This window comes from Gadus morhua, chromosome 13 (genome assembly GCF_902167405.1).
Source record: "Gadus morhua chromosome 13, gadMor3.0, whole genome shotgun sequence".
NCBI lineage: Eukaryota > Metazoa > Chordata > Actinopteri > Gadiformes > Gadidae > Gadus > Gadus morhua.
In genome coordinates, this window is record NC_044060.1 from 25,458,580 (window position 1) to 25,479,881 (window position 21,302).

At 43.5% G+C, this 21,302-nt stretch overlaps 1 protein-coding gene across 9 annotated transcripts in view; it reads left to right on the forward strand.

The window, feature by feature from the left end:
• The first annotated feature begins 458 nt into the window (after positions 1 to 458).
• pcsk5b (proprotein convertase subtilisin/kexin type 5b) overlaps positions 459 to 21,302 on the forward strand; it is a 171,987-nt gene continuing 151,143 nt past the window's right edge. For 2 of the 9 annotated variants that reach the window (XM_030375639.1, XM_030375637.1), the window contains exons 1-5: positions 461 to 1,087; positions 7,706 to 7,810; positions 13,290 to 13,442; positions 15,883 to 16,026; positions 16,114 to 16,190. In XM_030375639.1, the coding sequence (XP_030231499.1) occupies positions 908 to 1,087; positions 7,706 to 7,810; positions 13,290 to 13,442; positions 15,883 to 16,026; positions 16,114 to 16,190 (659 nt within the window). In that variant the 5' untranslated portion in view covers positions 461 to 907. Of the gene's footprint in view, positions 1,088 to 7,705; positions 7,811 to 13,289; positions 13,443 to 15,882; positions 16,027 to 16,113; positions 16,191 to 21,302 lie in introns of all 9 variants that reach the window. The other 7 variants (XR_003979217.1, XR_003979218.1, XM_030375636.1 and 4 more) reach the window with 6 other exon arrangements.

Genomic DNA, 21,302 nt, shown 5'->3' on the forward strand with positions numbered 1-21,302 from the left:
TTCTTGTTCCTCCACTTGTCAGATTGGCAGCGGGGTCCTTTCACCGAGAAATTGGCCGCAATTAGTGCAATTATGCTGATTGGCGCTTGTGTCCCATACAGAACCGGGGCTTCGCTGCGCTGAGGTATCCCCATGCACAGAGTTCCTACGAGAAACCAGGAGCTAGCCTAAACAATAACCTATCCCTCAAAACAGCAATGAATGATTGACACAATCAACGCCTTGCATATTCAAAAGTAACAACGTTTATTAAACTGAGCTGATGTGGTCAGTATAGGAGCATATTATATTTAAAAAATAAAGTAAACATGACTTAACGGATCGCACACATTAACTATAGAGAGCGCTAACGGGGCAGCAGGCGTCCCAATGTTCGGGCCGGATAGTCTGCTAAACCCTCTCATCTTTAAGACCCAGCGGAGCGCGGAGGGAAACCCCGCGGGGGCTTTAGTTGGTTCTACTCTCCAGGAGTGTCGCTTGTTATTTGGGGGAGGCGCTGGAGCCATTTCACCACATGAAATCCCGATGAACGAACGACCAGCGATATCAAAGTAGTTCTGGGAGCAGAGGAATCCGCGTTAAGCTCTGGTCGACCTTCCCCCTCCGTGAACAAACCAAACTTCAACTCTCGCGCACACGCACGCCAGGCTGAGAGCAGAACGCGAGCACCGCGTGCACATAGGACTCGAACAGAGCAAGTGAACACAGGGCTCGAACAGACATTTTTCTGGGCTCTGTTGTTACCCCTCTCGTTTTTTCTCTCCGTTTCGTGGATGTTGAACGGACATTGGTGATTCTATGATATTCTTGCTCGGTGTTCGGCGGCGAGAAGAGAAGTTTGGTTGTTTGCCTAGTCGCTGCTGGAGGAGGTGGAGGCGGGAGAAAAGTGGGGTTAAAGTGGGGGAAGATGGTGTGTGGTGCCGCTGTGAGGAGAGGCTCGCTGTTCGTCCTGGTACTTTACCTCGGGTTCGGCTCTACGCCGTGCACAGCCCGGGTCTACACCAACCACTGGGCGCTGAGGATAGCCGGGGGGCCGGACGCCGCCGACCGGATAGCGGAAAAATACGGCTATAGGAACATGGGACAGGTAAGTCACTGGAAGTAACCGTTTGATGTGTTGCTCTCCTTGTTGTTCTTCAATATATCCATCCACACTACTTGGTTATATCGCACACGGAGACAACGAGTTAAGTAACCATCTTGTTTATTTTGGGTTCTTTATTGAGCCATCAGTAGTCCTTCACTGTCATCTGTCATTTCAGTCACAATGTATTCAATTCACATCAATTCCATTTAAAGGTATACCATATTTATTTTCTCCTTGTAGAATTGTAATTTGATATTGAACCCAGAATAAACGTTGTAAACGACGAAGAGGGAAGAGAACCACACTAACCATTAACTGGTGGCCAACAGGTGTCTGGTTCAGAGTCCTTGGAGATTGTGGAGATCAACTCACTCGTGAAATTGCACAATTTATGATTTTTACATGATCCCTGTTTTAAAGTATACCCATACCAGTAATCGTATGAATATTTTTGATTTATGTGTGATTATAAATATTTAAGTTTTTCAGGATCCAGGAGTATGTCATTTGTTCTCTGATTTATTACTACGACTTCGTTTTATTGCCTACTCATTTGGTTTTATGCAAATGTGTTATTAAAAACCTAAGCCTACATTTATCGCATGTCTGTGAAGTTTTGGTCCCTATTGTTTCGCATTTTTGGTGGATGTAGAACCACCTACCCTTTTCTCCTCATCTGGTTGGTCTGTCAGTTATTGCTTCATCCTGACTTACGTACAAGTCGCCATGATGTTGGCTGACTTTGATGCCCGTAAAAATAGTTAAACATTGCTGTTCGTGGCTAGGTGCTGGTTTGACATGGGCCAATTGGTTAAACATGTCTTTTTAAATGGGTCACTTGCCCTATTTTTTTTTTATTGAGACTTGAAATATACAACCTCACACTTGTACATTTGGAAGTTAGCCTCTTTGTTCAAGGCATCTGGTCCAAGCCTCTTGTCTTTCCCCTTGATTCAACAGCCATTTGGTCCAAGCCTCTTGATTCTCTTGCTCCAAGCCTTTTAGGTTCTCTCGGTCGAACCCTCTTGGTTCTCTTGGTCTAACCCTCTTGGTTGAGTTCTCTTGGTTGAGTTCTCTTGGTTGAATCCTCTTGGTTCTCTTGGTCGAACTCTCTTGGTTCACTTGGTCGAACCCTCTTCGCTTGACCTAAGGGGCTTTGAACTTCAAGGCCCCTGGTACAAGCCACCAGTTTCAAGCCTCATGGTTCAAGCAACTTGGTCCCGACTTGTGGTTTACGCATCTGGGTTCACTTGGTACAAGCTTCTTGGTTCTCCTGGTCGAAACCCCTTGGTCCAAGCCTCTTGTTCAAGCCTCTCAAGGGCTGATTATGGATCCACATTCACGCAACACAATGACCACGTAGACGCTCTGACGTAGTCGTGAACCTTTATGGTTCTGCGTCGGGTTTTAGTAAGCGGACCAATCACAGCCCTTGCTGCTGCGTCGCCCCTGACGGAAGGATACAATTTTTGGGAGGTGCATGTCGGGCCCTTGCGGTGGTCGCAAGGAGGGTCCGCAAGGACGTAAGGGGTCCGTAACCCCCTTGAGTTGCGTGTCCGTGGGACCATAATCAGCCCTTTAGTTCTAGGCTATTGGTTCAAGCCCATACATGCTAACATCCATGGAGAAAGTGCAGCCCAAGGGTGGGGTTAGTGGGGGGCATTCTGACAGGTTGTTGTCGTGTAGCCTAGTGAACGGGTTCCTGAGCGTCCCTTTTATCCCGTCCACTCTTCAGCCCTCTTACACCCAAGGGAGTATCCCCTCCCCCTCCCCTTTACAGTACTAATGTGAGCCCCTCCTACTGTAGTGCTGAGACCTCCCACTCCAACACTTCATGTCCTCATATGCATCTCAATGCCCATCGTTAGACCCTGACACGATGTGGACTGGGCCTCCACCACGTCCTGGTAAGGGGGTCATCCGCTTCCACGGACACACACACGCACACTATGACGTGGTTATGAAAGAGAATTAATGGGTTTTTAATTTTCAATTCATCATTGTTTGACATGTCCTATTTTTGCTTCGATTTTGAAGAGGGTTGGAGACCAACATTTAAAAGACCTTCCCACATCTTCCCGACCCCCTCATAGTTAAATCCCATCCAGCTGTGCCATTGCTTGATTGTACATCAGACCGCGAAAAGCTTCATATGCAGTGTTGACACTATAAATGCATAGTAACAATAGTTGCCATTGGCCATGTCACGTATTTTCATGCAATCATTGATAAAAAGTAAAGGGAGCGGAGATGATAGGTATAAACCATAGACTTAAAAAACACAAACAAAAGAGCAAGGGAGAGAAGGAGGAGATGGAGAGAGGGATGAAAAGAGTTGGAATGGATTGATGGAGTACCTGTATGAGGAATTCTGGCTAATCCTCTTAACCACAGAGCACCCTGCACAGGATAAGACACTTGCCTAAAGTGATTCTAAATCAGCTGCTTTGGCCCATGTCCAGAGGGTGATATTGCTCCTTTCCACCATAACATTTTAATATAGATCACATCAGGGCATCCTTCCCCCCCATATCCAAAATATCAAAATCCCATTGCCATTGTTGCAGTTTGAAAGTAGTGCAGTTGTGAGCGTGGTTCAACTCTCTTCGTAGTTTATTACACATCACACTGGAGTTGCTCACAAGCCACATACAAGCCTTTATTGTATTGCATTGCAGTCACGCTTAAGTGACTACGTGTGTGTGTGTGTGTGTGTGTGTGTGTGTGTGTGTTTGTAATACCCGTAGCAGCCATGACTGCCTGATGGTGGGAGAATTGTTTGGTCTTTATAAATTATTTAATCTAATCATGGCCACCGACGGCCTGTCTGTGTGTCTGCAGGCCTCCCTCTCTCCCTCTTCGTCTTTAGACATGCTCTGTTATTTATTAGTGTTCCTATATTTTATCTGTCGGCCTATTTCTACTGCTTCTTCCAGGCTGGTCCCATTTTTACTTTTCAAATGAAATGCTTTGAAAAATAATGTTTGTTCATGGAAAGATATTTTATATTCGTAAAATGCAACTCATGCCAGCAGTTTTCTGGGAATATGACCATCAGTTAGGGATGTGAATAACTCCAATATTTCATGGTCGAATAATCAGTGGGTGGTATGAACGAATAATCGATTATTTGATTTGTGGCGACATTCGCATAGGCAACCATGGATAATCGGTAAGAAATCACTTAATATCTTAAACACAAAAAAACAACTACCTGCTAAGTAATTCCAGTTAAATTGTCTGTTCAGCCTTCAAAACGAGAGCTGGTAAATTGTGAAAAAATGCATTAAACTGTAATAAGACAACGTGGTTATCTGATATGGACCTATAGTATCTGTGGTATAAAGGCTGGGACGAATTTCAAATTATAAATATATACAATGCATAATGTTAGCAGTGTTTCCCACAGACCAAGTCCAATGTGTGGTGCGCAAGACCTACCTGAACCAATATTTAACTTTTTTAGGAAAAATAAAAATAAATAGTAACAATATACTACTAGGTACAACAAGGCAACTAACTAAAATAATGAATGCAATGCACATATTGTCAGGGAGGGCAGCCGACTGAGGTCTAAGGACATGGAAGGCTCCTAGGATGTCCAGCTCCTGGAACCTCCTTTTCAGTTCTGTCTCCAGGCCAGTAATGTAGGGTTGGATGACCTACAATGAACAGATCAGCACATTTTCTCTACCAGGAACAGAAGGATCGAAATTACTTTCCCTACTCTTATTTTTTTAAAGTTAAAATCGACACTAATCTGTTTCCACCTCACCTGTTGTTTCAGCAACATTTTGTCTGCTGTCCTCCTGGCCTATATTAATCAGTATCTCTCCTGAACAGCCCGGCCCCTGAGAAGCACTGGGTTGTTCAGCACTGTTTGATGCCTAGGAACATTCAAAATAAATTTATTATATATTTAATAAACATTTACCAGCCACAGCCATTTGACTGTTCAACTTAATTTCAGACTAAGCTAACTACCTCCTCAAGCTGCTCCGCGTCGTCTGGACGAGGCCTTTTTTGGTGCAGAAAAAACTTTTCAATACTCATCTGGATTAAAGCAACAAACATTCAGAGTCAGAATAAAATAATATTAAGAATAGAATGTAATAAATGTTTTCTATTCTTTTTGATATGGGCACCTTATAGGCCTATCTAAACTATAACCACATTTCATCTTAATCGCAGTGTTCGCTGCGTTACCAACGACGTTGTCTATGATGACGGGTGCGGGATGTTCAATATCAGTAACGTTGAGTTCATAAAGCTAATATTACCTTTTCTGAGTTAACAAAAAATTTGGGCAGGTGTGTTAGACCACAGTATATCATACTAACCTTTGGTAAACTGCAAATGTCGCAGACCGTCTTCTCTGTGCCAAATAAATTTTTCCATTGACCTCAAGCATTGCGCGTGGACAGGAGGAGCGGGCGAATCACTTTCCCTACTCCCATTTTTTTAAAGTTAAAATCGACACTAATCTGTTTCCACCTCACCTGTTGTTTCAGCAACATTTTGTCTGCTGTCCTCCTGGCCTATATTAATCAGTATCTCTCCTGAACAGCCCGGCCCCTGAGAAGCACTGGGTTGTTCAGCACTGTTTGATGCCTAGGAACATTCAAAATAAATTTATTATATATTTAATAAACATTTACCAGCCACAGCCATTTGACTGTTCAACTTAATTTCAGACTAAGCTAACTACCTCCTCAAGCTGCTCCGCGTCGTCTGGACGAGGCCTTTTTTGGTGCAGAAAAAACTTTTCAATACTCATCTGGATTAAAGCAACAAACATTCAGAGTCAGAATAAAATAATATTAAGAATAGAATGTAATAAATGTTTTCTATTCTTTTTGATATGGGCACCTTATAGGCCTATCTAAACTATAACCACATTTCATCTTAATCGCAGTGTTCGCTGCGTTACCAACGACGTTGTCTATGATGACGGGTGCGGGATGTTCAATATCAGTAACGTTGAGTTCATAAAGCTAATATTACCTTTTCTGAGTTAACAAAAAATTTGGGCAGGTGTGTTAGACCACAGTATATCATACTAACCTTTGGTAAACTGCAAATGTCGCAGACCGTCTTCTCTGTGCCAAATAAATTTTTCCATTGACCTCAAGCATTGCGCGTGGACAGGAGGAGCGGGCGAATCAGCCGTCAGTGAGTGTGCATGTAACTCCGCGTTTACATGCGGACACATCTGATCCGCATAGATGTGGAAGAACAGCTCAATCGGAATAGAAAAGTATCATATATATACGCCTCAATCGGTTCGGAATAGAATTATATGCGGAATAGAAGAGGTGGTGTAGTCCGCTATAAACACTTATTCCGATTAGTTTGGGGTTTAACTTAGAGCAGCTGCAGTAGTTCGCAATTGGTCCACTCCGTCTGTACTTTAATGCACATCGAACTTTACCGCTGTCAAGGAAATTGGATTTATTGCCTGATTCACGTCTTTGTTATTATCACTCCGTAGTAGTTACAGTAGTCCGGTAACTTATCAACCCCAGCGTGTCCGGTTGCTAAGCGACGGGTGACATCGGTGTGTTAGCGTATCGTCGCTCTCGCTCCGTGTGTGTGTGTGTGTGTGTGTGTGCGAGAATGACAGGGAGAACGAGTGCTATGCGGAGATGAATGGACGGAAAGATTTTTAGATTTCCAAATTGCGTTATAAAAAAATAAATAATAATAATAATATTAATTAATAAAAAAAAAAAAGAAAAAAAAAAAGACAATCAATTCGTGGCGCTCAATGTTGATTCTGTGGCGCCGCGCCACACAATGGTCTATGTATGGGAAACACTGGTTAGCTCTCTGTCTCATAGCTGAGTGGAATAGAATACCTCCCGTTGCCAAGTCGTAGCTAAGGTCCGTCCTATTTACTGGAGGAGTGAACAATGTTTCTGTTGAATAAGAACCTTACGGGAGGGTAATGATTGTTACAGGAATTTGTCAAACCCTCAGGCGTTTCCAGGGAAACAAAGTTATGGCTTGTGAAAATTTTATTTGGATTGTAAAACGCATGAAAATATAAATGAATGGTCTTCATTTTTTTTTTTTCGCAAGTGACCATGCAATAAGCGGAATAATGCCCTTCGAGGTGTCCAACATTAGTTCTGTCCGTTAATTCTTGATTAATTGAATGGGGAAAAAATGTCAACGGTCCAAATGTTAAAATTCAACTTTCACCCTCGGGAACGAATAATCTGATATTCTTACCCATCCCTACTATCAGTAACTATTGTCAGTGTGCACTACTTGGAAATTCGATTTTAATTCATTAAGTTTATTTTCACTTGAAAGTACCCAAGATCACATAGACATTAAACATTTATCAACTTAAGTTGCCTGACTTTTAAAAGTATAATACTGCATCCACAGAAACTTTGTTCTAATGGTAGCCTTACTAAAATCTAACTTTATATTTGCGTTTCTGTCTTATTGGACTTTGGGTTACCTTTGGTGGTAATAAATAAAACATAATAAATAAAAGGATACTTGGTTGATCAGCAAAACAAAGTGGGACATGGTGGTATATGTTCTGCTGAAGCTGCTAGGCGTGCAATGCTAACCAGTGCCTTAATGGAACGCTGTGTGTTGCAGATCGGCGATCTGACGGACCTCTACCACTTCTTCCATAGCCGGACCATCAAGAGGTCGACGCTGTCCAGCCGCGGACACCATAGTTTCATTTCAATGGAACCCAAGGTATGATGACTACAGACCTGGGACATCATCCTCCTGTGAGGGGATCCCGATTTAGAGGTTTGAGGGTTAGAAAATCCAGGGTTAGGTCATAGGATCCAGGGTTAGGGTTAGAGGATCCAGATTAAGGGGCTCCGGGGTAAGGGGCTCCAGGGTTAGGGTTAGGGACTCCAGGGTTAGGGTTAGGGGCTACAGGGTTAGGGTTAGGGGCTTCAGGGTTAGGGTTCCCAGGGTTAAGGGATCCAGGGTTAGGGGATCCAGTGTTCGGGGATCCAGGGTTAGGGTCAGGGGCTCCAGGGTAAGGGACTCCGGGGTAAGGGGCTCCGGGGTAAGGGGCTCCGGGGTAAGGGGCTCCGGGGTAAGGGTTAGGGGCTCCGGGGTAAGGGTTAGGGGCCCCAGGGTTAGGGGCCCCAGGGTTAGGGTTAGGGGCTTCAGGGTTAGGGTTCCCAGGGTTAAGGGATCCAGGGTTAGGGGATCCAGTGTTCGGGGATCCAGGGTTAGGGTCAGGGGCTCCAGGGTAAGGGACTCCGGGGTAAGGGACTCAGGGGTAAGGGGCTCCGGGGTAAGGGACTCCGGGGTAAGGGGCTCCGGGGTAAGGGGCTCCGGGGTAAGGGGCTCCGGGGTATGGGACTCCGGGGTAAGGGACTCCGGGGTAAGGGACTCCGGGGTAAGGGTTAGGGGCCCCAGGGTTAGAGTTAGGGGCCCCAGGGTTAGAGTTAGGGGCCCCAGGGTTAGAGTTAGGGGCCCCAGGGTAAGGGGCTCCAGGGTTGGGGGCTCCAGGGTTATGGGCTCCAGGGTTAGGGGGTCCAGGGTTATGGGCTCAAGGGTTATGGGCTCCAGGGATAGGGGCTCAAGGTTTAGGGTTAGGGTTCCAAGGGTTATGGTTCCCAGGGCTAGGGGATCCAGGGTTTGGGGATCTAGGGTTAGGGTCTCCAGGGTTAGGGTATCTAGGGTTAGGGTCTCAAGGGTCAGGGTTAGGGGCTCCAGGGTCAGGGTTAGGGGCTCCAGGGTTAGGGGCTCCAGGGTCAGGGTTCGGGGCTCCAGGGTTAGGGTTCGGGGCTCCAGGGTTAGGGTTAGGGGCTCCAGGGTTAAGGTTAGAGGAACCAGGGTTAGGGCGTTCCAGGGTTAGGGTTAGGGGCTCCAGGCTTAGGGGCTCCAGGGTCAGAGTTAGGTTTAGGGGATCCAGGGTTTATACTTGAGTATCTTTCTTACCATTTCTTCAGTTTGCCTCTCGTCCTGAAGCACCCACTCAATCAGGGCTAGACTGTATATCTGGCCTGCATTATTAATGGAAACAGGACCTGACTCCAGCCTGCCCGGTGGAGACCCTAGTCTGCTGTGATGTTTCATGCAGATAGCCAGTCCACCAGGATCCCTTTCTATGGTACCCAACAGACTGAAGTAGTCCAACTAGATACACACACACATAGTACAAATATGGACTGGACTGATTATATCTAATTCTAACATCTAGATGCTATCTCATTTTAACCAAATTACGGACATGATCAGCATAGTAAACTCAAGCATCAAGCATGTGTTCAAGCATCTCAGGACAAGACAATCCTGCTTGTCTTCAAGATTCAAGAAAACTTTATTTATCCCCAGAGGGCAATTAAGGGTAAGGCACGTAGAGCAGAAATTGCAACAATGACATTGCAAGCAGACATTGCAACATTGCCCATGTGCAATGGGCAATGAGGTTGTCTTGATGATGAACGAAACTCAAAAGCACAATTTTCCTGTGGAGTCTGAACAGGCTGCAACTCGTCTTGTCATAGGTGACTAGCCTTTAGTTAATTGAACAGCTATTCTTTTCACTTATGGGTCATTTTTATTTCAGTGAGTCCCAAAGGACCACCCCCTTCCACCATCATACTATCACAGAAAGTGGCTAGATTTGTAGAAGGTGTCCAAAAGTTGCAATTTATAACATACTCGTGGACGCTAATTTTCCTCAACATACGATAATGTTAAGCCTCTGGTACAAAATTTGAACGTGTGAGTGAGTGAATTGGATTTAATTATATATTTGTCGACTGTGAGAATAAACAGGCCATAGTTTAAGTAATGGCAGTGTCAGACAAGTAGCCAATGATGTTACACAGTTGGGGATTTTAGACTAATGACAGCTCTGCGTGTTTGCGTGTGACTCAGAGAGGTGTGGCCTCCCCAAGAAGGCGCACCCTGCCATCCACATTAGTCATTGGTATGGATGTTCCCAAGGCAACACAGCCCTGATTACCGCTTGATGGCAGTTTTGGCCGTGTGCATGTGATTATCAACCCCTGGGTCAAAGGTCACGCATTGGTTGAGAAGTCGGAGAAGCTGGAGATGACATCATCAACATGCTATATCCTGTTGCTCAAAGAATCGCACACCTTTCAATGTAACATTCCTTAAAGAGCTAGTTAAAGGTCCCATGCCATGCAACTTTATGGATGATTTTATATAGTTGTTAGTGGGCCCCTAATACAGTACTTGAAGAAGTTCAATAAATTCAGCCTGGTGCAGAATTACAGCCACTACGAGCCAGTCCCACAATGGGCTTTCCACAAACGTGCCGATTTTAGAGGCGGGTCAAGGTGGAGGGTGGGTGTGTGGCCCTGAGCAGCTTGCAGCCACGGTACCATGCACTCGTGTTTTCAGTGGATGTATCGCAATGGGAGGCACACCAGCTTTTGGCCATGTTCTGTTAATATTCTAGAACATTCCGGGTGATCCAGTGGGAGTCCTGGAGCGCTTTATCTAAATAATATCTATATTATACATAGATATATTAGGGATGGGCATGATTAATTGACGATCGACTAATTGATCATTAAGAATTTCGTCAATTACGTAAATATTTCCTTGCTAAAACTAATGCTAAAAAATATCTTTTTACAATTACCATTTGTAATGTTGTTCAGCAGAGAAATAGTCAGCCAAAGACGTTGATGTTGCTTAGCAACCGGACACGATTGGGTTGGTGAGTTACCGGACTACTTGCGGAGTGGTAAGAAAGACGTCAATCAGGCAAAAAATCCACTTTCCTTGACAGCGGTCCAGTTCAGTGTGCATTAAAGTACTGACGGACCAATTGCGAACTACTGCAACTGCTGATGCCATCTCTCTAAGTTAAAAAGTAGCCGCACCCACCCCAAACCAATCGGAATAAGTGTATACATGTCGATTATAGCGGACACCAGCACCTCTTCTATTCCGCATGGAAATCTATTCCTATCAGACAATTGTATTCCGATTAGCCGCGTTTACATGGACATTAGATTTATAATCGGAATATATCTATTCCTATCATGCAATCCGAATGTACTGTATATATGGCATTTACAAAAGTGGTATGCGTCCGTCCGTATGTCTCGCGCATTCTCGTGTATTCCGATTGAGGCGTATATATGATAATTTTCTATTCTGATTGAGCTGTTCTTCCACTTCTAATCGGACCAGAAGTGTCCATGTATACGCGGGAGAATTAACGATCAATTTTCATTGCATTTTGCATATAGCATATAAATAGTTCATTTTGATATAAAAATATTAATGACTAATCGAAAAATGTATCGTTAATTCTCTCGACGATTGACTAAGACAATTTAATCGAATGCCCATCCTAATATATATCATATAATATATATTATCACGGCCAAAAGCTGTGTGCGCCTCCAGACGATATTGTGAATCTCAAACGACTCAAACACAATTTTTCTGAATGGCGTGTGAGGTTTCAGAACATGGCATGATCCGTGCTAAAACACATTAAGTATTCATGGCTAACAGTGGTACTACGCCCATGAATTTTAGTGACTACCCAGAGTAACTGTAATTTCACAATTTATAACCTGAAGAAACTTCATTAATCTGTAATTGGCATCTATTGTACGGGCATCAAAAGACCCCGGAGGCGGCCTTTTCAAACGCCAGAGCAACAAAGAGACTTCACCACCGCCTGTTGTGTAGTTTGCAGCTTCGAGGACGGCATGCGACAACATTTGTAATGATTATGGGTGTTGCACAAGATTGTTATGGCCAATGGAATTTGAACGGCATGATTTCAATTCAGTCGCATATTCTTAAAAATTACAGGGAGAGAGTTGATCAATTTGTTCCATATAACAAATTGATCAATTGTGTGTGTGTGGGTCGACGAGTAAAAACCAGTCATCATGTTTTGATGAACTACCAGGAACGAAGGGTGTCCTGCGTTCTCTTTGGACAAAATTTCTTTGTCTTTTGGTCAGTTCTTTATTTTCCAGAAGGGATATCTAAAATACTCCCTCGGGCTGTTAGATGTGTCATCTAGTAGGCCTCAAATCTTTTCCCCCTTTCTTTGCGGTACAAATAACATCATGCATTCCTAAACCAACAGCATTTATCAAAGACCTATTCTACATGGGCTTGACGTCCTGCTTCAACTGCTTTTCTCATACCATGTCGAGCCCATTTAATCCCTGCCCTCTATTGGGTCCGGCTCCCCTTTTTTCCTTCCCCTCCTGAGATTGCTTCCTTTCCACTCTTTATTGCTTTCTCTTCTTCTTCCTCTTGTCTTATCTTGTCCGTGGCTCTCTGGCTTCTCATCCCCCCCGGGGAAGCAGACAGGATTGTTTTGGTGAAGGAGCCCAGATGATCACCCTACCGCCTTCTTGTCAGCCTTCACTTCTGCTCCCCCCCCCACCCCACCCCTTCCTCTTCCCCTTTCCACCATTTAACGCTTATCGATGGTGTCCGCCGGTGACTGGATGCTCAGAACAACGGCAGAATCCTGCCCTTCTTGGCTGATGAAGCCGCCCTCCTGGTTGTTGGAATGGCTGCTGCTGCGTTAACCATTTCTTTCAACACAGGTACACTTGCCATCATTGCCAAATGGACCTTACAGCGTATACTTTATTTTTATTTTTAATTTAGTTTTATCTCTCATAAGACCCCATATCTAAAATTTTGAAGTCAATTAAATCAGTGTGTTTCTCTGGCCACAGTGTCTTTCATGAATCAGTATCAATATTGCAATACACATAGATAGATTGAGAGATGTGTTGATTTCAGTTTGAAACCTGGGCCAGAAGGGACACACGGGCATGCACTCACGTGTGCCGTTTCAGATTATAATTGTTCAAGTATTCCTCCAAGGAGTTATTCATGACATGACAAGTTGGTTGATATACATGACAGAAAGATGTTCAATCCAAACATTTGTCTGTTATAAATTTCTGTGAGCAGGGACATTGCCTTTGAAGGCAGTACATCCTGGCAACGAACCGCTGTGATTGGCCATGCAGCTCAGGGAAAAATCATTGGGGATTAATTCCTTTGCAGCCACTCTAGAATCAAAGCAACAGTGATTGCTCGGAAACTTGTTTGCGGAAGCTCCACCTGGTGATTGAGATGACTGTAGGATGTGGTGGCACAGCGGGCCGAGCTAATGGCCGGTTCTCGGTGTGTTTGGCTGGACTGGATCTAGCAGTGAGTTTCTTGGTGTGTTCAGGTGGAGTGGATCCAACAGCAGGTGGTGAAGAGAAGGATCAAGAGGGATTACAAGCAGGTCCCTCCCCTTTCCCTCACAAGCCCAGCCAACTCCAGTCCAGCCCAAAACAACATCTTCTATAATGACGGAAAGTGGAACAGTATGTGGTATATTGTGAGTATGTAACAAAGCACCTGATCTAGCTATGGGTATAATGTAGCCCCTCATTTAACCATGAATATAATGTAGCCCCTGATTTAACCATGAATATAATGTAGCCCCTGATTTATCATGAATATTATGTAGCCCTAGCCTGGTTCTACCAGACTCTCGTACTTCACTTCATTTCATTTCATTTGTACAGAGAGTCTGGACCTAATCAATTGACAAACGTTAACTCACTTGAAGGCGGGTGTCTGTTGAAGTTTAAAATGATTGGATCTGCCCAGTGCCACTCTGGATCTGCCATAACCAATCGCTAACGTTTGGTTGTGACGTATGTCATGCACCGGGAATCACGCGCAGGTTGTACACAAACCAAACACCTTGCTCGTCTGCACGAAAATGTCCGTCAACGACAGCTGCAGGTTTTGTTCGTCGAATTTAATTTATCAGGGAGAAATTGCACATTGTAAATCAACTACCGACCTACAACAACAACTCAAACTGGCGTACGACTTTATCGTCATTGTTCTCAGACACGCCCTCTGTTCGCTGATTGGGGGCCGCTGTGGCGGCACCAGAAAACCAAATTACATACAGCAGGTCCAGACCTAGTACTGAAGGGAAATTCAAATTGAGCGGAAGTACTTAGGCGGGCGGAGCCAGGCTAATGTAGCCCCTGATCTAGCTATGACTATAATGTAGCCCCTAATTTAACCATGAATATAATGTAGTCCCTAATTTAACCATGAATATAATATAGGACCACTTTTCTTATAACCATGAATAATTAATGTAGTACTTGTTTTCCTTTTAATCATGAACATGAGTTACATAGGACCGGTTCTGTAAATATATTACCGGAATCCAACAAAATCCAGTTTCACAAACTCTCATGCCCCTGAGATCAGTGTGTCTGCAAATATTCTTCTGTCAATAGTTAACTGGGAGTAGATAAGTCACAACACTTTGACCTCACACTAGGCCATCTGTACCGTGCCCAAGTCCATTTGAAACCTGTTCCATACTCAAGTACGATTGCCCCCCCCCCCCCCCCCGCTGTGACGCTGGCCTGTGTTTACACTAGGCAATCTCAACTGGGCTCGAGTACGGTTGCCTCTTGTACCTACGTCATCACCAAGCTTCCGAACAACAAAGAGAACACAATTGACACTTTACTGACTTTGTTGCTTATTTGGAGCCGTTCTACTCAGATACAGCCCTCCTTCACTGAGTGTTTTTACACTGCCAAATAGGCCGTTTTATGCATGCCTTTTTCGCAGCACCGTCCGCGTTTACACTCCCTGAGGTAAATTGCCTGCTTGAGCTAGAACCCCAATTTACCCTCCCGAACCCTGCACACATTGGTGGTTTATTGGGTTTCATTCGGTTTTAAACGGCTCCACGGTTCCAGAGGGGGACGGAGGACGACTTGGTTAGTGGGAACTAGTTCTAGAACTGCTGATCATGTGAGAGAAGGCGACGCAGTCGTATTAAACAAAGACGTTGAAAGATGGTGCGATCTACGAGAGAGACGCAGAGGAACTGTCCTTACAGGGTTTTTGTCTGGTCAGAAAAATAAAGAATATGCTGGCGTTTTTGCACTTGTAATTAATCGCGTTTGTAGCCTACACTCAGACGTGAACTTATTCTTGTCTTCATTCATCAAAAAATAAAAACATTTGCAATTATGTAAATTATTTTAAAGAGGTCTAGACTCCGTGCGCAGCCCCGCCTTCTCCAGTGAACCAAGAAACCACGATTTAACCATGAATACCGTGACGAATGGGGGGATTTTGATTAAAAACTCAACTTCACTATCGCACCAACGTGAATCCACTCGTAAACCGCTTGCCACCATGTTTGTTGTTAAATGGGAAGAAACAATACATAGTCGCTTGGACTATATGTCAAATAAAAGCATTCCCGAGTATGCAAATTATTCTAAAGAGGTCTAGAGTCCGTGCGCAGCCCCGCCTTCTCCAGTGAACCAAGAAACCGTGATTCAGCAATGAAAACCGTGAAGGACGGGGGAATTCTGATCAAAAACTCAACTTCACTATCGCACCAACGTGAACCCACTCGTAAACTGCTTGCAACCAAGCTTATTGTTTAATGGGAAGAAAGGGTTGCATGGATTATGCGTCATCCAGTTTAGGTTGCGTAGCCGTACATGTGCGCGTGTTCGGCTCTTTAGGATCTGTACCGTGGCCTGAGCACACCTCTCCTAAGTGTGCTCAGGCCACGGAATTGAACTGTATTTCAGTAAGGTTGGCCTGCTCACACTAGCCAATTGCTCTAGACTTTAGGGGCGCAGAGGTGTCAAACGGACTTGGGCACGGTACAGATGGCCTAGTGTGAGTGCGCCCTCAGTGTCCATGTCTCTTTCTCTCTCTACTCCCCCTACTGGTCAGAGTGTTTAATGTTCCTCTGCCTCCCTTCTGTATCTCAGCACTGTAACGACGACGTGCACAACTGCCAGTCAGACATGAACATCATGGGGGCGTGGAAGAGGGGCTACACGGGGAAGGACGTGGTGGTCACCATCCTGGACGACGGCATCGAGCACAACCACCCAGACCTCCTCCACAACTACGTGAGTGTGTGAGTGTGGAGGGGGAGAGAGAATGTGTGGGTGTTCAGATTTCGGGCATAGCTGTAATTTTGACCTTTGACCTTTTAGGACCCGCAGGCCAGCTTTGACGTCAACGGTAACGACATGGACCCCATGCCCCGCTACGACGCCAGCAACGAAAACAAGTAAGACTCTGTCTACATCCAGTCTGTCTTTCTACGTACATCGTCAGTCGGCCTACGTACCAGTCTGTCTACGTCCAAACCTGTCTGTCTGACTACATCCATACCTGTCTTTCTCTCTAAAAGTCCATACCTGTCGGTCCGTCTGTCAGGCTATGACCATATCTATCTGTGTCTGCGTCCATACATTTCTATCCGTCATTCTATCTTTGTCTACATCAATACCTCTCTCTCGGTCTGTCATACATCCATATCTGTCGGTCTATTTCTATGTCTCTTTACGTCCGTACCTGTCTGTCTATGTTTCAATTGAGTGTTTTGGTTTACCTCTCAGGTCTGTAATTAAACCAAACTTCTATTACATTGATTGTGTCTCATCCCATGTTGTATATTATCAATCAAGATAGAATAGTTGTTCAACTGTATACATTTGCTTGCATGTGTGATCTTGTGTGTATCTTGGTGCAGAAGTGTAGCACAAGCTGAGGTCAAGGTTGGTACACATCCGTAAGTCGCAGGGTAGCCAAGTGTCTCAGTATCACGTACATGGGCTGTGTCTGCTATAGTTGGTTGGGTTTGATTCCCTGAGAAAACATTCACATCTAAATTCCTGAATTCCTCTAATCATCATAACAGATTCTACTCGTGTTTTCTGCCATCCTCAAATTTGTGTGTCTCTCTCTCTCTCTCAACGTTTTAAGGCATTTATACACATGAGAAAGCATTCATGTGAGACATCTTTAGAAAGATTAGATTCTCCACAAAAGACAATTCCAACCCCAAACAAAATAAAAAACATTTAACAAAATGTGTTATTAGGGGGCCAATGGGTGGAGGCAACCTATTGTAATTGTTGGTTTTAATATTCCGCCACGTTTGACTCACACATTCTAAACTGCTTGCACGCTTTTAATGAAACTTCCTACAGCTCTAGAGGCTGACTCAAGATTAACAGAGAACAAATATTACACTGATTGGCCCATGGTGGCGCTATAGCAATCAACCGAAAATGCAAACCTTGAACTATATATATATTAGAGCTGTCAAGCGATTAAAATATTTAATCGTGATTAATCGCATTAATGTCATAGTTAACTCACGATTAATCGCAAATTATTTTTCTATGCTAAATATCCCTTGATTTCTTTGTCCCATTAATTCTTCTCATTTTAATTCTCTTATCAACATGGTGAAGTGCATCGGCTTGCCTTGTGCAAATGATTTTTTATTGATAACAACATTGGCATATACTGATCAAAACAGGACGATACAAAAAAAGAGCCTATAGTGCAATTAAACGACTGCTTTGAGCAAATGTCATTTGAACATAGCAGTCAGGCTACTGCTTCTTTGTTTTGAGCCAAAGAAAATAAATAAAATATATATTTTGAATAAAAGATTTGCGTCAATCGCGCGTTAAAAAAATTGTATATGTATATATGTATATATATGTATATTTAAGCAATAGATCACGCCAGGCTGTGGTACGTGCTCATTATACCACTGTTGAGGGGCGTTGTCCGTCCCCGACGCGCAGCGGAGGGCTGGCGACCCCCTTCATAGTGGTATAATGAGCACATGCCACTGACTGAAGTGATCTATAGCTTTTATACAACGGTTACTATTATGGCGAAACGAAAGTCATAGACACACTACATCTAAAAAGAAACCAAGAAAGTCAAAATAGCCGTTTAATTAAAGAATACAAAAAAGTAGTCCCTCCTGGCTGCCGCTATGCAACACACTTTAGCGTCCCTCCGAGAGAAGGCTCCGATAGAGCGGTTCGCCGGCAATTTATCCTATGGAGCAGTTCACTCGCCGTGTGCCTAAGCTTTCGTTAGTCTCTCCATCGCCTTGCTCACTCCCGGAGTAACAACATTTACACGCTCTCCATCATCCAACATATGTTTTACTTTGTAACTGTTTCTACTTCCAAGCGCGGAGTGATATGCAAACTTTCACAAAATGATTGTGCGTCATAGCAGTTATGTATACGCTCATTATACAACAGTTGGGAACCAATCAGATCGCTGGATTTAGGTCCCCCGTTGTATAATATGTATATATATGTATGTCTATCTATTAGAGATGCGCGGATGGGCTATTATTTCATCCGCAACCGCATCACAAAACGCTTGATCCGCCCGCCATCCATCCGCAACAATTTTTTTGACCAATTTTCAAAACCGCACCCGCCCGCCATCCGCCTGTTGTTTTTAGGTATATGCGCTGCTGACGCGAGGCTAGAAAGTTCTTGCCTGTTCTTGAAAGGAGACTGATCCAATGCCGCAAAGATATTTAAAGGATAAAGTCCCTAGTATGAAAGCCTATTGGCTATGTTGTAGCCTATCCCCAGAATATTATCAGTGAAGTGACGTCTGTCTCCGATCGATGCAGAGGGAGAAACTTTAAAATAGCCAAGCACATCGGCAAACCTGACCTTACCATAGGCTAGTAGGCCTACACTTTTTTATCATTGTAATAAAACGCAATTTGGTACACCATTTTAATATGGTAATATAGCCTACTGTGTTTTTTTTTTTGCAAAATGAAAGATACCCTTTTAAGGAAACGCCGACTCGAGCCTATTAATTCCGAAATTTCACCGCATTGAAGGCTATATAGGCTACTGTAACAAGCCCAAAACTTGCCTGCTTGCCTTGCAAATCAAAGTTTTCAGACTATTTTTCTTACCTTCTTTCTTAGGTGTTGATGTTACTGAGCTAGAAGTTTAACTTGTTCTGCACATCTCGCGCTGCCAATGCCTGATGTCACTTCTGAGTCAAATCGCTCCATCATCTCTTTGAAATTCCATATTCCACGAGTGGTGGGCTACAATGACTGGCTGTTTTAAAATATAACTTATACGAAACAAAATAACCCAGGCAGTTTCATCTACGAGACGTTAAACCTTCTTCCAATACTGACAGCTGTCTCATAACTTGCAGGTTTGTGGAGACGCGACATGGGACGGATCATCACTTAATTGAAACTTTTTTGCTTGTGTGTGTGTGTGTGTGTGTGTGTGTGTGTGTGTGTGTGTGTGTGTGTGAGATAGAGGCCAATTTACTGACTGAGAATTGGATTATTTCAAAATGTGCTGAAGTAGGTAACGACATTAAACAATGTGTATGTATTTTTGAATTTCGTTGGTTAAACCGCCAACCGCCCGAATTTAATTAAAATATTATTTTTTGTCACGTCACCCGCCCGATCCGCGGTTTATCCGCGGTTGCAACCGCCAACCGCGCATCTCTCTCTCTCTCTCTCTCTCTCTCTCTCTCTCTCTCTCTCTCTCTCTCTCTCTCTCTCTCTCTCTCTCTCTCTCTCTCTCTCTCTCTCTCTCTCTCTCTCTCTCTCTCTCTCTCTCTCTCTCTCTCTCTCTCTCTCTCTCTCTCTCTGGTTGTAACGGTACACAAAAATCTCGGTTCGGTACGTGCCTCGGTTTTGAGGTCACGGTTCGGTTCATTTTCGGTACAGTAAGAAATCAAAGTGCTAAAAATAAATGTGCTTCATAACATGTGCTTCAAGTTGTTCATAACACATTTTTGTGCTTTTTACAATAGGAACATTAGACAATACAAAGCTAGAATTCTGCTCAAAAATATAAAGATTCTGAAATGTAGGAATAAAAATAAATAACATTGGCTCAGACTGTTTTTTTTAAAAAAGATATTATCTAATGTGCAACAATGAACAATTGCAACACTAAACAGTTTCAAATTGTTACTCAGATTAAATAACATGAATAAGGCTAAGACTGTTTCTTTAAAAACAAATCTTTTCTCAATCTAATGTGCAATAATGAACAATTGCAACGCTAAACAGTTTCAAGTTGTTGCTCAGATTAATTTTTACTCCCCCCCCCCCCCCCCCCAATCTTTAGCCCTGATGACTTTCACTCAATCGTTGGCCAGAAAAATCTCCTTATCCACATTATCGGCAGGATAATAATACCCAAAATTTGAGTGTACATACGATGTACCCTACATGTTACTCCCGTATACCACAATGCAATGCGGTCGTGTTTTTCCGGAGGAGAAGAAGATACTGAATAACCGCGAATACTAATATATTTAATGATGGAGTCTCCGGCTTTCGTTTAGAAATGTCAACAATTTATTTGGGATTTAACATAGAATATTTAACTTTCAAAATTAATTTAATAAAAACTTGAACAAGGAAATGTAACATTCATCATCAATACAACCTCCAGCTTTCCTCGTGAGTGCCCGGTTTGTTTACATGATGTGGGCGCCTCGGTCTGCGTCACACAAATACCCGGCGCATTTACTGACGCAAATGACGTTTAGAAATGTTCAGCGTAGTGTCCGAATTCTCGTTTGTTCGTTCCCTAAATAGTGCACTATATCATGATCACTATATAGGGGATAGTGAGTGAGTGAATAGGGAACGATTTCAAACACAGCTACGGTGTGCGCAACTGTGCGGCCGCAGCATGTTCCACACATGCGGTCCTCTACTTAATATGTCCGTATGGAAACGGTTCAATACAAATACATGTACCGTTACACCCTATATATATTATATATATATATTGTGACCCCTTTGACTTATAGTCATGAAACTTTGTTCACACATGCATATCCTCATGGTGAACAAATCTGCCTCTGGAACCTATGACTTTCTTAAGGTAGATTTACGGCCATCTTTAATTTTGTCAAAACAATAAATTCCCTAAGGATCCCAGGTTCTTTGACCTAGACAATTTTTTTTAGCACATATCATCAATAGACCACTGTCATCGATCTGACATAAAGGGAAGCCTATGCAATAAAAATTAAAGCACAAAGGATCCATTAACTTCTAAATAAGGGTGTTGTTTAAAACGCGGTAATACTTGTATCAACATCAAAATGGACTCCTATGAGCTTGAGTCAAATACAAAAGTATACAGAATACATTTCTGAATAAGATGCAGTCCCTTATTTTCAGTTAGGTCATGGCACAGAGATGGGCTCTGACTAAAATTGTTCCAACTGCTGAACTGCTCAAGTAAGATGAAGTCGATTGACAAATCAACATGGCTGCCAGAGGCTCAATATCGTCAAAATAGTATTTATCGCCAAATAGCAAGGTTAACTTATCCCAATC